This window comes from Dryobates pubescens, chromosome 25 (assembly GCF_014839835.1).
Source record: "Dryobates pubescens isolate bDryPub1 chromosome 25, bDryPub1.pri, whole genome shotgun sequence".
In the NCBI taxonomy this organism is placed as follows: Eukaryota; Metazoa; Chordata; class Aves; order Piciformes; family Picidae; genus Dryobates; species Dryobates pubescens.
The window spans coordinates 5,515,750-5,532,373 of NC_071636.1; the positions used below are offsets into that span (position 1 = coordinate 5,515,750).

Below are 16,624 nucleotides of genomic sequence, written 5' to 3' on the forward strand. Positions count from 1 at the left end.
ACCCGAACCCAGGCAACGTCTCAAGACCAACAGCACAAAGAATCATTGCATGCAGTGGAACCAAACTGCTTAGTTCTTTTGCTGCACAAGCTCTACTGAATGAAGCTAAGAGGATCAAAGAGAATTTCTCTGCAACCTACATTTTGGTTAAGTCTGCAGAAAGTGGCCGGGACTGAAGGGACCTGCGCAGATTTCCTGGCTTAACCTCAGCGGTTTCTGTTGTCAGCTCTCTGATTCTCTGCTGGATGGTCACACATCTGTTTTCTTTCTCAGCAGCTGATGGGAGAAGCTCTGCATCCACTGGGGCACTGGGATTTTCTGTAGCAAACAGACCAAGGTGTTTTTTGACACTGCCTCTGGGGGCGTTACTCTCTCTCTCTGAGGGAGCTGCAGGGCTTTCAGAGCCCAGAAACAAGAAGGTTTCCTTTTGATCTGCTCTTTTCCCCCCCTTCGTAGCTCTGCTCTCACCAGTGGTTTCCTGGCTCCTTTCAGACCCCAGCAAGCTCGTCGTTACTTCTGGCTTTGCCTCACTTTGCTCACTTTTGGATGGAAGCTTCGTTTCCCATGTGTACTTCCCATGATTTAGGATGCCAACATCCTGGCTGCTGCACCTCAAACTGGTTCTACAAGAGCCGCTTTTAGCTAATTCAGGTTCCTCACTCTTTGGCCCCGTTTCAGACTGACCGTGACCACCCACGTCACTCAAAGCAACGACGGCGACGTTCTCCTTGCTCTCATGAGGGGAAGAAGGCTTCTTGCAAGAAGGAGGATCCTTCTGTTCGAACTTAGCTGTGAGGTCCATGGACAAAGGTCTCGGTTTTCTAGCCCAGGATTTCTCTGCAGGAGGTTTTTCCTCGGGAGCCTCCCCGGCGCGGTGCTTCTGATCTCGTAAGGATTCCAGAAAAATAGCAGAAACTGGTCTGTGTTTTGGCCTTTGCTGCACATCAGCAGAGAAATCAACCTTGCTGCTGCTGCTGCTGCTGTTCCCCTCCTCCTTGCTTTTCTCCCCTGGATGAGCCTCGTGAGCATCTTTCTTTTCACCGGTTTTGAGGGAGTTCCAAGTGACCGGCCTAAGGCTGGAGCAAAACGAGACCTGCCTGTGAAGAGACCCTTCGGCATCCCTGGAGGTCTCAGATGGTTTCTCCAGCCTCGTGGTGCACTGAAGCTCCTTTGTGTGCACAGAACTAAACACCCTGCAGTCCTCAGCCGCCCTTTTCCCTTGGGCCAGGCTCACCTTGGACTGCTCTGCGCCCGCTGCCTCAAACAGAATGACAGTGTTCGCAGTGGGACCAGTGTAGAAAGTCACATTGGTGACCATTTCCCCACCAGCCTTATTCTCACTTTCAATCACTCTCTGATCTACTAATGGAGGAATGTTTCCACTTAATCCCTTGGCAGAGGATGTTTCTTCAGGGGCCTTTCTTAGCAGACTACTGGATCTGAACGCTGGGACGGGAGGTTTGACGTTCGCAAAAGCATCTGAAGGTTTCTCCTTAGAGAAAGGCTTTGGGAAGAGCCTTGGCCTGGAGCCTAGTGATGGCATGGTTGCAGACCTCAAAGCACTCCCAAACTTCTTGCTCTCTTCAAGAGCCAGTGATGCTGAGGCCTCCTTTGTCTTGTTACTGGCATCTGAGAGCACGCTGACATACACGCGCTGCGCTTTCTCCTCGCTCCGGATTTCCTTCAAGTCAGGCACTGTCGTCAACGACGCCAAAGTGGAATTGATTTCCACTCTTGTTGCCATAGCTGTGATTACACATGCAGCAGAACTGCAGAAACCCAAGCAGGGAAAAGGCTCTGCAAAGAAAGAGAGAAGAAAAGGCAAATATTGATGTACAGGCAGCGTGAGCACCAACCAACATCCTTCCAATTTGAATTCACACGGCAGCTCAGCTCAGATTAAGGTGCCTTTCAGACATGCTGTTTACAGAGTGGATCATGATGAAAGACAGGCTGTTCCTCCTCCTCCTCTAAAACACAGCCAAAAAAACCCCACCATTATTAGAATCATAGAATCAATCAGGTTGGAAGAGACCTCAAAGATCACCAAGTCCAACCTGTCACCCAACACCTCATGACTACTAAACCATGGCACCAAGTGCCACGTCCAATCCCCTCTTGAACACCTCCAGGGATGGTGACATTGATTAGGCTGAACCACCAGAAAATACAACCCAAAACTTGCAAGAACATCTGGACAGCACCAAGTTCCCCTCAGCTGAGGAAGCTCCAAAGGCTGAGATACTTCAAAATAAGAAAACTCATTTTTGGTTTTGACTCAGACATCAGCTTCCCTCTCACAGCAGCTGGCCAGAGGCAGTGAAAATGTAGTTGAAAAGCTAATAAAAAATATATCAAGATTGATGGGGCTGGAAGTGTTCATAGAATCCTAGAATGGTTTGAGTTGGAAGGGAACTTAGAGATCATCTAAGTTCCAACCCCCCTGCCATGGGCAGGGGCACCTTCCACTAGCCCAAGCTGCTCAAGGCCCCATCCAACCTGACCATTTCTAGGGAGGGGGCATCCACAACTTCCCTGGGCAACCTGTTCCACTGTCCCCCCAACCTCCCTGGAAAGAATTTCTACCTAATCTCCACTCTTAAACTCCCCTCTTCCAGCTCAAAGCCATTGCCTCTTGTCCTAGTTCTCCCACCCCTTGTAATAAGGCCCTCCCCAGCTCTCCTCTAGCCCCTTTCAGGTAGTGGAGGGCTGCTCTAAGGTGTCCCTGTGGCCTTCTCTTCTCTAGGCTGAACAACCCCAACTCTCTCAGCCTGTTCCCATAGGGAAGGTGCTCCAGCCCTCTCTGTTCTCTGTTAGCTAAGGTCTACAATCAAACAAGGGAAACAAATGAAGATCCTCCAAATCTCAAACACAGCTTTGCCGCCACTTACCATCACGCGCATTTCCTGCTGGAGCCAACTCGTGCAACCCAACTCACTGCTCATAGTGGAAGCAAGATCCTGGTCACCAAGAAGACATGAAAAGGTGAGGGGAAAGCAACTGCTTCAGCAGCAATGCTCAGAGCTCTCCTGCAAAGAAACAAAGAGCGTTCAGGTTCCAGCGCGGCGCACACCCAGCCCCACGCCGGTAACACCACGTCAGGCGGTTTTCCTGAGCACTAAGGACACAAGCTGACTCCCATTTCACTGAACCATGGAATTGTTTGGCTTGGGAGAGACCTCTAAAGTCACCCAAGTCCAGCCATCAACCTAATACCACCATGGCCATTAAACCACGTCCCCAAGGGCCATGGCCACAGGTTTCTTGAACGCCTCCCGGGATGGGGATGGCCACAGGTTTCTTGGAATGCCTCCCGGGATGAGGACTCCACCACCACCCTGGGCAGCCTGTTCCCATCCCTGACCACTCTTGCAGCAAAGAAATTTTTCCTGAACTCCAACCTAAACCTCCCATGGCACAACTTCAGGTCACTTCTACTTGATACTATGCAGAAAAGACCAACCCCCAGCTCACTCCAACCTCGTTTCAGGGCGTTGTAGAGAGCACTGAGGTCTCCCCTCAGCCTCCTCTTCTCCAGGCTGAACAACCCCAGCTCCCTCAAGCTGCTCCTCCTAAGACTTGTTCTCATGCTGAGAAGAGGTATAAATCAGTGTGTCATTAATTACATTGTGTTTGTGATGTGCAGGATAAGAGGAGGAGAAAGCCTTAGCTGGGGGCTCGCTTGATCCTCGCAGATGTCTGCGCAGGAGAAGAAAACTTCTCACCAAACCCCAGAGCTACAGGTGAAGCCAAGCTTCTTGCCAGCAGCCCCTGCTGTTGCTACAAACAAACCAGGCATTTCAGAGCGATTCTGCAAAGCTCTGAGAAGCAGCTGGCCACTTTGCAATGGGAAGCACCCACCCTGGGTGGCGTCAGGGCGGTAAACCCTGCTGACCTTTGGGAGAGCTGCAAGAAGAAACAGAGAGCCTCGCCTCAAACAATTGGATGTCTTCCTCCAACAGACTCAGGTTTTTTGGTTGTTTGGTTTGTTTTCAGTGTCTTTTTCTTGCTCCCAGCCAAACCTGAGCATTAATATTTCATCTGGCACGCAATGCAGTTGTTTCTGGAATGCCTGTTTGGTTTTTTTCTCTCTCCTGCTAAACTGCCTTTAATGGTTGGGGTGGGGGGTGGGGGGTTTGGAAGTTATTTGCAGAGCTGGGTTGTGGGTGAAATTTATGAGGATGATACCTAACAGGAGCTGAAGCTGCCCACAAAAGCAAATGGTTGATGACAGAAGCAAGCAAACCAGCGCTTTCTGAGGTCTCCTGGGAAGCCCAACCTTCCACACAGCCAGGCTTTTAGCTTGGCTCCAGCCCTATCCAGCAATTCCGTGTTGTTCCTGCTGAATGTCATCCTCCCTTGGCAGAAATCAAGGGTTTGCTGCAGCTCTTCCCTTCAGCTGCCAAAAGAATTGGGCTTTCTGAACATACCCACCCACCAAGGAGCCGGGTGGAATCCCTGGTGGAGGGTGTTAGCTGGGAAGGAGAGGTGACTCACTCCGGAGGGTGAGGGGGCAGAGCATCTGGTACCAAAAACAACATGGGGATTCACCACCAGCTCAAAGCAGTCTTCCTTTGTTAAGGCTTTGTTCTAGCCAGGTCTCCCCCCAAAAAAATACCCAACAAACCCAGATCAGCCCCTCTGGGAAACCTGGAAGGGATAAAGAGTTTGTCCTGTCAGTGAGGGGGCTGTGGAGAAGGGAACTGTGGAAGAACAAGATGTGAGGAGGTGGTTGTGCAGGTCAGAGGAAATGCCTAACGTGCTCTTGCAGCCTCTCCTCGTGGTGGATCTCTCTCTTGAGGAAAGCACACTGGCAATGAGGTACAACGAGGAAAAGCCCTAACCAAGAGCCCAGTTTTCACCAAGTTGATCTTGACAAAAGATGTACTTGCCCTTAATAATCTGTAGAACAGGCATGACTGCCTCCCAAAGTGAGGGCAGAAAGTTCTGGAGGTCTTTCCAGAAGCCCCTGATCTTTAAGGTCCCTTCCCACCCAAACCATTCTCTGATTTTATGTTGTCCAACACGTGGCCACACCAGGGGATTTTACATGGAATGCTGGGCTTGCTGTAGAATTATGAAATGCTTTGGGTTGGAAGGGAACTTCAGAAGTTAGAATAGAATAGACTAGACTAGACTAGAATAGAATAGGATAGACCAGACCAGACTGGGAAAAGACCTTTGGGATCATCAAGTCCAACCTACCACCCAACACCATCCAATCAACAAAACCATGGCACCAAGCAACCCATCCAGGCTCTTCCTAAACACCTCCTGGGATGGTGACTCCACCACCTCCCTGGGCAGCACATTCCAATGGCCAATCTCTCTTTCTAAGAAGAGCTTCTTCCTAACATCCAGCCTGAACCTCCCCTGGCACAGCTTGAGACTGTGTCCTCTTGTTCTGGTGCTGGGTGCCTGGGAGAAGAGACCAACCCCCACCTGGCTACAACCTCCCTTCAGGCAGTTGTAGAGGTCAAGAAGGTCTCCCCTGAGCCTCCTCTTCTGCAGGCTAAGCAACCCCAGCTCCCTCAGCCTCTCCTCCCAGGGCTGTGCTCCAGACCCCTCCCCAGCCTCATTGCCCTTCTCTGGACACCTTCCAGCACCTCAATGTTACTGCCTCAGGACTGAAGTAATTCAGTAATTACTGAACTCAATTAATCACTGAATTAATACTGAATTGCTTTGTGGTGCTTTAGGATTCACTACCCCTCACAGAACCACAGAAGAGTTTTGACTGGAAAAGCTCTCTAAGCTTATCCAGGCCAGCAACACCCAACACCACCATGGCTACCAAACCATGTCCCCAGGTGCCATGGCCACACATTTCATGACAGGTTGGACTCCATGATCTCTGAGGTCTTTTCCAACCTTATTGGTTCTAGGATTCATTTCTTGAACACCTCCAGGGATGGGGACTCCACCACCTCCTTGGGCAGCCTGTTCCAACACCTGGCTTTTAAGTGCCTTACCTTAGTGCCAGGAGCATGAAAACACAAAGGTAGGAAAGTTTCACCTCTGCTGAGGTGGCAGCAAAGGACTCACAAGGGTTGCTGAAATCATTTCTGCTCTCCAGTGCACCCTGAGGTCTGGGTGAAGCTCTGAGGAGCGGTGATGGTTACGCAATGGCACCGGCAGGAGCAATTAGAGCTTTACAAGTGCTTGTAAAGGCTGCTATTTATAGGCTGGGCACTCTAACAAAACACTAATCTTCCTCTGTAGTGGGAGAAAATGTCAGAGCAGAGTATTTCACCCTTGTGATGGGGCTGGGCCTGTAAGATACAGAAGAAGAGAACTTTGTCCTTTTGAAAAGCATCCAAACCCCGAGAGGAGTCAAAGTAGGTTTCACAAGGGGAATGGAGAAAGGACATTGCAATTGGAACAGCAGTACTGGAGCTCTGCAGCTCACAGTATCACCAAGGTGGGAAGAGACCTCAAAGATCATTGAATCCAACCTGCCACCACAGACCTCATGACTAGACCATGGCAAGATCTTGGTCATGTGAGAGTTGGAATATGTCTTCTTACCTCTCAACCTGATAATTTTAACTTTTGAGAAGCAGAACACATACCTTCAGAGTGGGAAGGGTTGGCAGGGACCTCTGGAAGTCATCCAGTCCAACCCCCCTGTCAAGGCAGGGGCACCTAAGAGATGGTCACACAGGAACATGTCCAGGTGGGTTTGGAATGTCTCCAGAGATAGAGGCTCCACCATGTCTCTGGGCAGCCTGCTCCAGGGCTCCCTCACCCTTCAATTCAAGCAGTTCCTCCTCAGCTTTCTTATGTTCCAGTTTATACCTGTCACCCCTTGTCCTGTCACTGGGCACCACCAAAAAAAAGCCTGGTCCCATTCTCCTGACACCCAGCCTTTTGAGTAGTGATCAGCATTGATGAGATCCCCCTTCAGTCTGCTCTTTTCCAGCCTAAACAGCCCCAAGTCACAGAATCAATAAGGTCAGAAGAGAGCTCAAAGATCATCCAGTCCAACCTGTCACCCAAGACCTCATGGCTACTAAACCACAGCTTCAAGTGCCACATCCAATCCCTTTTTGAACACCTCCAGAGACAGTGACTCCACCACCACCACCTCTCAGAGAGAAGTCCCAGGCCCCTCAGCATCTTTGCACCCCTTGGCTGTACCTTCTCCCTCTGTTACTTAGACAGTGCTGTAGTGAGCCGTGTGCTCGTGCTGGGGTTCACACACGTGGCCCAGTCACTCTCCTCTTCATAGGTGCACAGTCAGTGATTGGATTAAGTAATTAAGAGAGCTGATCCCATCAGTGACTCTCCCCAGTGCTGGAAGAAGCAGCAACAGAATGCTTCTCCTGGAGGGAAGGATGCTGAGCTTATTGATCTCTACAACACCCCAAAGGGAAGCTGTAGCCAGGCAAGCGTTGGTCTCCTCTGCCGTGTAACTAGTGACAGGGTGAGAGGAAACAGCCTCAAATTGCACCTGGGAAGGGGCCTGGGGTTGCTCAGCCTGGAGGAGGCAGAGGGGAGACATCATTGCTTTCTACAGCTCCCTCAAAGGAGGTTGGAATGAGGTGGGGGTTGGTCTCTTCTCCCCAGTGTCAGGTGATAAAAGGAGAGGAAATGGCCTGAAATTGTGCCAGGGGAGGGTGAGGGTGGAGATGAGGAAAAATTCCTGGGCTGCAAGAGTGGTCAGGGATTGGAACAGGCTGCCCAGGGAGGTGGTGGAGTCCCCAGCCCTGGAGGTGTTCGAGAAACCTGTGGCCATGGCACTGTGGGACATGTTTTGATGGCCATGGTGGGGTTGGGCTGATGGTTGGACTGGATGATCTTGGAGGCCTTTTCCAACCTTAATGGCCTTATGATTGACTGATGCCAGAATGAATCATAGAATCAATAAGGCTGGAAAAGACTTCAAAGATCATCAAGCCCAACCTGTCACCCAACACCTCCAGACTACTAAACCATGGCACCAAGCACCCCATCCAATCCCCTCTTGAACACCTCCAGGGATGGGGACTCCACCACCTCCCTGGGCAGCACATCCCAATGGCCAATTGCTCTTCCTAGGAAGAACTTTCTCCTCAGCTCCAGCCTAAACCTCCCCTGGCACAGCTTGAGATTGTGTCCTCTTGTTCTGGTGCTGCTTGCCTAGGAGAAGAGACCAACCCCCTCCTGGCTACAACCTCCCTTCAGGGAGTTGGAGAGAGCAAGAAGGTCTCCCCTGAGCCTCCTCTTCTCCAGGCTAAGCAACCCCAGCTCCCTCAGCCTCTCCTCCCAGGGCTGTGCTCCAGACCCCTCCCCAGCTTTGTTGCCCTTCTCTGGACACCTTCAAGAGTCTCAAATGTGGTCAGAGAGGAGAGGAAGGAAACCCCAAAGAACAAAGCTGTGATTTCAAAGGCTGAATCACTTCCAATCTGGGGAAGCCTTTTTTTTTTAAACACCAAAGGCATGAACTTAACCTTGGCTTGCTTCGTGCTGCCTATAATGATCACTGTGTTTGCACCTCCTCTATTTACCCACTGAGGGAGGCACGGTTTTAAGATATAGATACACTGCTTGGAAGACTTGCTGGTAAAATTGTGCCTAAAGAACAAATGCCTTGTGTTTATTGGGTGGTTTTTCTGCTGGGGGATGATTAGTTCAACCAGGCAGGGCTAGTCCCTGCTGGAGCTACACTTTCTGCTTCTTTCCAATGCCATACATTGGATTGTTGTTGTTGTTTGCTTGGGTTATGGCTTTAAGGCTTTTCCCTCTGTGGAAGTTTTATGCATCCCACCCCTACCAAAGACAGACTGGGGGGGTTTGTTTATCTGCTGGAAGGGCCAGGGGCTGATTAGAGATCATTTTGCTTTGTGGCATTCGAATGATTCCTTATGCCTGAGAGAGGAAGTTGGGGAGCACCACGTGATGCAGGGTGGAAAAAACATCCTCTGCAGGCTGCTGCTGCTGGTGTGCTAATAGGCTTAAAGGAATTAGCAGTGAGGTCAATAATGGGGCTGTGTGTGGCTGATGGGCAAGGCAGGGCAGCAAAATCACACAGAGAACCACACAATGCTTTGGGTTGGAAGGGGACCTACGAGATCAGCTAGCTCCAAGCCCCCTGCCATGGGCAAGGAGACCTTCCACCAGCCCAGCTTGCTCAAGGCCTCATCCAACCTGGCCCTGAACACCTCTAAGGAGGTGGGTAACCTGCTCCAGAGTCTCCCCACTCTCACTGGAAAGAATTTCTTCCTGATAGCCAGTCTAACTCTCCCCTCCTCAAGATGAAAGCCATTGCCCCTTCTCCTATCACTGCAGTCCCTCCCCAGCCTTCCTGGAGGTCCCCTTCATTAAAGTTGGAAAAGGCCTCTAAGGTTATTGAGTCCAAGCATCAGCCCAACACCACCATGGCCATCAAACCACGTCCCACAGTGCCATGGCCACAGGTTTCTTGAACACCTCCAGGGGGCTAGAAGAAAGCTGGGGAGGGACTTCTGAGGGTGTCAGGGAGTGATAGGACTGGGGGGGTTGGAGCAAAACTAGAAATGGGTGGCTTGAGATTGGATGTTAGGAAGAAGCTCTTCCCCATGAGGGTGGTGAGAGACTGGCACAGGTTGCCCAGGGAGGTGGTGGAAGCCTCATCCTAAAAACCAGCCTTAAAACTACACTAAATCTCCAATATTAAGAAGTTTCATCAGTAAAGTTTTGCAACACCAAAGAGCTGCTTGGAAGCAGAGAAACTCTACAAGAATCACAAACTGGTTTGGGTTGGAAAAGACCTTTGAAGATCTTCCAGCTCAACCTTCAGACTTTGTGTCATACCTCAGTGTCCAAACTTCCAAGTTAAATGTTATTTAAGGGCTAGATGTAAGATCTGGAGCACCTCTCCTATGGTCTGGAGCACCTCTCCTGTGGAGACAAACTGAAAGAGTTGGGGTTGTTCAGTCTGGAGAGGAGAAGGCTCTGAGGAGACCTTCTTGTGGCCTTCCAGTATCTGAAGGTGGCTACAAGAAAGCTGGGGAGGGACTTTTGAGGATGTCAGGGAGGGCTAGGACTGGGGGGAATGGAACAAAACTAGAAATGGGGAGATTGAGATGGGATGTGAGGAAGAAGTTCTTCCCCAGGAGGTGGTGAGAGACTGGCACAGGTTGCCCAGGGAGGAGGTGGTGGAAGCCTCATCCCTGGAGGTGTTTGCAGCCAGGCTGGATATGGCTGTGAGCAGCCTGCTGTAGTGTGAGGTGTCCCTGCCCATGGCAGGGGGGTTGGAACTGGCTGAGCCTTGAGGTCCCTTCCAACCCTAACAGATCTATGATTCTATAGGATGATCAGAGGGCTGGAACACCTCCCTGTGAGGACAGACTGAGAGAATTGGGTCTGCTCAGCCTGGAGAGGAGAAGGCTTCAGGGAGACCTTAGAGCAGCCTTCCAGTTCCTGAAGAGGGCTACAGAAATGCTGGGGAGGGACTTTTGACAAGGGCTTGTAGTGACAGGACAACGGGAATGGCTTTGAGCTGGAAGAGAGAAGATTGAGACTGGAGATTGGAAAGAAATTCTTTGCATTGAGGGTGGTGAGAGCCTGGCACAGGTTGCCCAGGAAGGTGGTGGAAGCCTCATCCCTGGAGGGCTTTGCAGCCAGGCTGGATGTGGCTGTGAGCAGCCTGCTGTAGTGCGAGGCGTCCCTGCCCATGGCAGTGGGGGCGGAACTAGATGATCCCTGGGGTCCCTTCCAACCCTGACAGTTTTATGATCCTAAGAATGAACCATGCAGCTATCTCAGAGAGGTAAGCTGTGGGTTAGGAATGCTGGCTGGAGCAACAAGTTGTGTGCTGTCAGCCAGGACCCTGTCCCACATTGCACACTCCCTGCGCCGCGTTCCGTTGAGGATCAAGCCTTAGTCCACGTAAGCAGCTCTGTGCCTCCTCCTCCTCCTCTTCCAACCACCACAGAATGACAGGAGGGGAAACAAAAAGAATCAATCAATCCACAACATTCTCCAGCACTGCAAGAAATGCTGGGGTTTGCAGCTTCATTTGGGGGGGTTGTGGAGTCGCCTGTGGACGTCAGCCTGGTTTCAGCAGCGCTGCTCCTCTACCAAACCTCTGCATCCGGGGAATGTGAGCGCTGTGATTGGATTGATTGATGGCATTTCCCAGCACAAGGAGTGGCAGAGGGAGGGCAATTTCATTAGGGTCTGTGAGGCTGTGGAAAGGACAGATTGATTCTGCTAAGCTGATTGGGTTAGGTGACTATTTTGGCCAGGAGAGGTCGTGGACCCGGAGGGGACTAAGGCAGCATGGGAGCAGTAGAGATGGAATCTCAAGTGGATTGAGAGATGAAAGGGAAGGGGGAAGGTGAAGAGAGTTCATCAGCCTGCCTGAGAGAGGAGAGGACAGAAATAAACCTCTGCAGTTCACCGTGCCAGGGGGGTGGGTGGTGGTGTGCAGAGAAGCTGGCTCCAGGCTGCAGACTCAGGAGGGTAAGGTCCTGGCTTTGCTTTCAAGTATTCCCATCAATATTTCACAGGATCCACAAATAAGCCCATTTAGAACCACAAAAATCAGAGAATGCATCAGATTGGAAGGGACCCTCAAAGGTCACCTTGCCCAGCCTCCCTCCAGGCAGCAGGGACATCTCCAGCTACAGCAGGCTGCCCATCAAGTCTGACCTTGACTGTCCCCAGGGATGGGGACTCCACCACCTCCCTGCACAACCTGTTCCAGTTTTTCAGCACCCTCATTGTGAAGAGCTTCCTCCTGATGTCCAACCTAAATCTCCCCTGCTCCAGTTGCAAACTATTGCCCCTCCTCCTATCCCCCCAGCCCCTTCTAAACACTCCCTCCACAGCCTTCCTGTAGGTCCCCTTCAGATACTGAGATGCAGCTCTGAAGTCTCCCTGGAGCCTTCTCTTCTCCAGGCTGAACAGTCCCAATGTTTCCAGCCTGTCTTCAGAGCAGAGGTGCTCCAGCCCTCAGCTGGCCTCCTCTGGACCCACTCCAGCAGGTTCATGGCCTCTGGGTGCCCCAGAGCTGGACACAGCACTGCAGGTAAGGTCTCAGCAGGGTACAGTGCCAGAATTACCTCTTTTGACCTGCTGGCCACACTTCTTTTGATGCAGCCCAGGCTGCCATTGACCTTCTGGGCTGCAAGTGCACACTGCTGGCTCATGCCCAGCTGCTCCACCAGCACCCCTAAGTCCTTTGCTGCAGGGCTGCTCTCAATCTCATCATCCCTCAGCCTGGACCAGTATCAAGGCTTTTGCTGACCTACACACAGGGCCTTGCACTCTGCCTTATAGATACTCAGTCCTTGAGGATTGTCCTGAGCCCACTTTCTCCAGCCTGTCTAGGTCCCCCTGCATGCCATCTGGCTCCTCAGATTTGTCAGGCACACCACTCAGTTTGGCATCCCCTGCAAACTTGCTGATTTAGAATAAAGCAGCTTGGAAAAGACCTCAGAGATCATCCAGTCCAACCTAGCACCCAGCACCATCTGATCAACTAAACCATGGCACCAACCATCCAGTCTCCCCCTAAACACTTCCAGTGATGGGGACTCCACCACCTCCCTGGGCAGCACATCCCAATGGCCAATCTCTCTTGCTGGGAAGAACTTCTTCCTAGCATCCAGCCTAAACCTCCCCTGGCACAGCTTGAGACTGTGTCCTCTTGTTTTGGTGCTGGGTGCTTGGGAGAAGAGACCAACCCCCACCTGGCTACAACCTCCCTTCAGGGAGTTGGAGAGAGCAAGGAGGTCTCCCCTGAGCCTCCTCTTCTGCAGGCTAAGCAACCCCAGCTCCCTCAGCCTCTCCTCCCAGGGCTGTGCTCCAGACCCCTCCCCAGCTTTGTTGCCCTTCTCTGGACACCTTCCAGCACCTCAACATCTTTCCTAAACTGAGGGGCCCAGAACTGGACACAGGACTCCAGGTGTGGCCTGAGCAGTGCTGAGCACAGGGCAGAATGAGCTCCCTGCTCCTGCTGGCCACACTGTTCCTGCTGCAGGCCAGGATGCCATTGGCCTCCTTGGCCACCTGGGCACACTGCTGGCTCCTGTTCAGCCTACCATGGACCAGTACCCCCAGGTCCCTCTCTGCCTGGCTGCTCTCAGCCACTCTGCCCCCAGCCTGCAGCACTGCCTGGGGGTTGCTGTGGCCAAAGGTGCAGCAGCTGGCACTTGGATGTGTTAAATTCACCACTGCTCCCTGCAGGCCATTGGATGCCAACACTTCTTGTTCTGGAGGCTCTGGGTAAACACACATCAAACAGGATCAGGTGAGAGAGGCCCAAAGACTTCCCCCCCACCCCCCTTCAAAGCCTGTCCCAAAGTAGCCAAGAGGGTGGCACCAACACATTGAGCACCTGAGTGAAGGAGGAGGATTTTTCCTGGCATGGATTTCCTAGGAAAAAAATCCATCCAGAGTGTAGCAGCTCTTCAAGAGGGGGGGGGAAGAAATAAATCCAACCTTCTGGAGCCACCTGCATCTGCTCACAAAGATGAAATATCCTTTTGATGGGGGAGGGGGGGAAAAAAATCCCAGCTCCATTCTTGCTGCTGAAATTCAAATGGCTGCTGCTTTCCCCTTGTCTCTGCAGCAAGGATGTAATTAAAGCCCAAAGCTAATCTCCTGCCTTTGCTGGGGAGGTCCTGGGGAAACTGCTTTGTCATGGCCAAAGTCATCTTTTGATGGGAACAGAAGAAAATCAGCAGTTTGAAGGTCAGCTCCTCGGGGGTGGCACTCCCCAGGCTCTTGTCACAGAAGGGAGATTTGCCATGGAAAGTAAATTGCAATCATTGAGATTAGGGGTGGAGGGGGTGAGGGGGGGAAAACCCCAGCTGGGTGTTTAACCAGGGACTGACAGCCAGCAGTGGAATTTGCAAACAGGACTCACTGAAAGGGGGGGTTGGATGTAGGCAGGTTTGCTCTGGCTGTTGTGCAGAGCAGGTTAGTTACTCTTCTCCTTTCAGCTGCACCTTTCAGGCTTTCAGTGATGGATTCTTGATGATCCTTTACTAAGTGACAGAAAAATGAACACTCTCTTGAGCTGCTGGAGGGTAGAGAGGCTTTGCAGAGGGACCTGGACAGATGGGCAGAGTCCAAGGGCATGAGATTGAACACATCCAAGTGCCAGGTTCTGCACATTGGTCACAGCAACCCCAGGCAGTGCTACAGGCTGGGGGCAGAGTGGCTGAGAGCAGCCAGGCAGAGAGGGACCTGGGGGTGCTGGTTGATGGTAGGCTGAACAGGAGCCTGCAGTGTGCCCAGGTGGCCAAGAAGGCCAATGGCATCCTGGCCTGCAGCAGGAACAGTGTGGCCAGCAGGAGCAGGGAGCTCATTCTGCCCTGTGCTCAGCACTGCTCAGGCCACACCTTGAGTCCTGTGTCCAGTTCTGGGCTCCTCAGTTTAGGAAAGATGTTGAGGTGCTGGAAGGTGTCCAGAGAAGGGCAACAAAGCTGGGGAGGGGTCTGGAGCACAGCCCTGGGAGGAGAGGCTGAGGGAGCTGGGGTTGCTTAGCCTGCAGAAGAGGAGGCTCAGGGGAGACCTTCTTGCTCTCTGCAACTCCCTGAAGGGAGGCTGTAGCCAGGTGGGGGTTGGTCTCTTCTCCCAGGCAACCAGCACCAGAACAAGAGGACTGTGCCAGGGGAGGTTCAGACTGGATGTTCAGACTGATGGCCTGAAAGTGTGCCAGGGGAGGGTAAGGTTGGAGACTCTTTGCTGCAAGAGTGGTCAGGGACAGGGAAGAGGCTGCCCAGGGAGGTGGTGGAGTCCCCATCCCTGGAGGTGTTCCAGAAACCTGTGGCCATGGCCCTTGGGGCCAGGGTTTAATGGCCATGGTGGTGCTGAGGGTTGGACTGAAACTTGGGAGGTTTTTCCAAAGGAAACAACTCCCTGGTTCTGTGACCTTGCTGTAGAAGGGGTGACATTTGGCTCCTGGTTGTTTCAGCAACACATCAAACAGCTGCTGATCCCCCTGACCCCGAGCAGGCAGCCCTTGGACCATCCCTTCCTAGCTGAAGCCCGTAAAGGCAAGGCAGGGCTGGACTCCCTCCAGTGGCTCCAGCTTTGGGTGGGAATGCTGTCAATTTGGCAGGCACACCGTGGACACAGCTGAAGGAGAGCAAGGAGATGCATGAGCCAGCTGCCTGCAGCACAGAAATACCGGGCTGGAAAAAAAAACCCACCCCAACACCTTGGCGTTCTTCCACTTGCTACTCCCCTGCAGAATACCAAAGCCAGAACCATGCCTCACCAGGGAAAAAGGAGCTCAGAAACCACCCACACCTGGAAGTATGTCCTGGAGCTGTCTGTACTTCTCATCCTCTTGGCAACAAGGGAAGACAAAGGACAACTGTCTCCAGCCTCAGAGCTGACAGGACGCAGATGCCAAGTCTGGATGTTCTGTTCTGCTCACCGTGCCTCCAGAGCCACCAGCTGCTGCAAACCCTTCAGCAGCAGCACTGATGTGTTGGGGGGCAGTTTCCTCCCCAAACACTGCCCATGACATGGGCATTGAGAGGGGAACTGTTTACCCCCTGGAGTGAATGTGAAGTTAAAAGGAAGCTCCTCAGAAAACGCCCCCAGAGGAGGATTGCCACAGCGGGGAGCAAGCAGGGCTAAAGAGAATGGCAAAAGGTGCAAGCACTCACAGAGCCACAGAGCAAAGACCTTGGAGGTCACCAAGTCAGACCACTCAGCCAGAGCTCACAATCCCACCAGCTCCTGTAAGCCCCTGCCTCTGAACCACGTCCCTCAGCAACACATCCGTGGGTCTCTGAGACACCTCCAGGGATGCTGACTCCTCCCTGGGCAAGGCAGGGCAGCAAAACACACAGAGAACCACACAATGCTTTGGGTTGGAAGGGGACCTTCGAGATCAGCTAGCTCCAAGCCCCCTGCCATGGGCAAGGAGACCTTCCACTAGCCCAGCTTGCTCAAGGCCTCATCCAGCCTGGCCCTGAACACCTCTAAGGAGAGGACATCCACAACCTCCCTGGGTAACCTGCTCCAGTGTCTCCCCACCCTCACTGGAAAGAATTTCTTCCTGATAGCCAGTCTAACTCTCCCCTCCTCAAGCTGAAAGCCATTGCCCCTCCTCCTATCACTGCAGTCCCTCCCCAGCCTTCCTGGAGGTCCCCTTCAGATACTGAAACACAGCTCTAAAGGTCTCCCTGGATCCTTTTCTTCCCCAGGCTGAACAGCCCCAGCTCTCTGAGCCTGTTCCCACAGGGGAGGTGCTCCTGGCCTCCCCTGGACCCACTCCCTCAGCAACACATCCATGTGTCTTTGAAACACCTCCAGGGATGCTGACTCCACCCTGGGCAGCCTGTTCCACGTGCCTGAGAGCCCTTCCCTGGGAAGACATTCTTCTTAATCCCCTGGGAGATAAGGCTGCTGCTGACCTGGAGTGACATGCAAGTCACAGTATCTCGTGGAACAGATCCTGTGGGCTTTGGTTTAGTTCAACAAAGAAATGAAGTGAAGCAAATCCACCTACTAATTACAAAAATAGGCAAGTGGCTTCACAGAGCTGCTGCCTGTGGGCAAAGGTTATGGAGGCTTCAGAAATAAACCTGACATGCCACCCCCTGAGCCCAGGAAGGACTCAGGGGAATGGCTCAGTGCATGTCAATGGAGCTCCTGGAGGTGACTGTGCCACAGAAATAGCAGGATGTGAGAA

The 16,624-nt window shown here is 52.4% G+C and overlaps 1 protein-coding gene across 1 annotated transcript in view; it reads right to left on the minus strand.

The window, feature by feature from the left end:
- Positions 1-1,792, minus strand: part of KIAA1671 (KIAA1671 ortholog) — a 77,488-nt gene extending 75,696 nt beyond the window's left edge. Inside the window, exon 1 of the mRNA XM_009909631.2 lies at positions 141-1,792. Within this exon, the coding sequence (XP_009907933.2) occupies positions 141-1,744 (1,604 nt within the window). The 5' untranslated portion in view covers positions 1,745-1,792. The remainder of the gene's footprint in view (positions 1-140) is intronic.
- Positions 1,793-16,624: the final 14,832 nt, after the last annotated feature.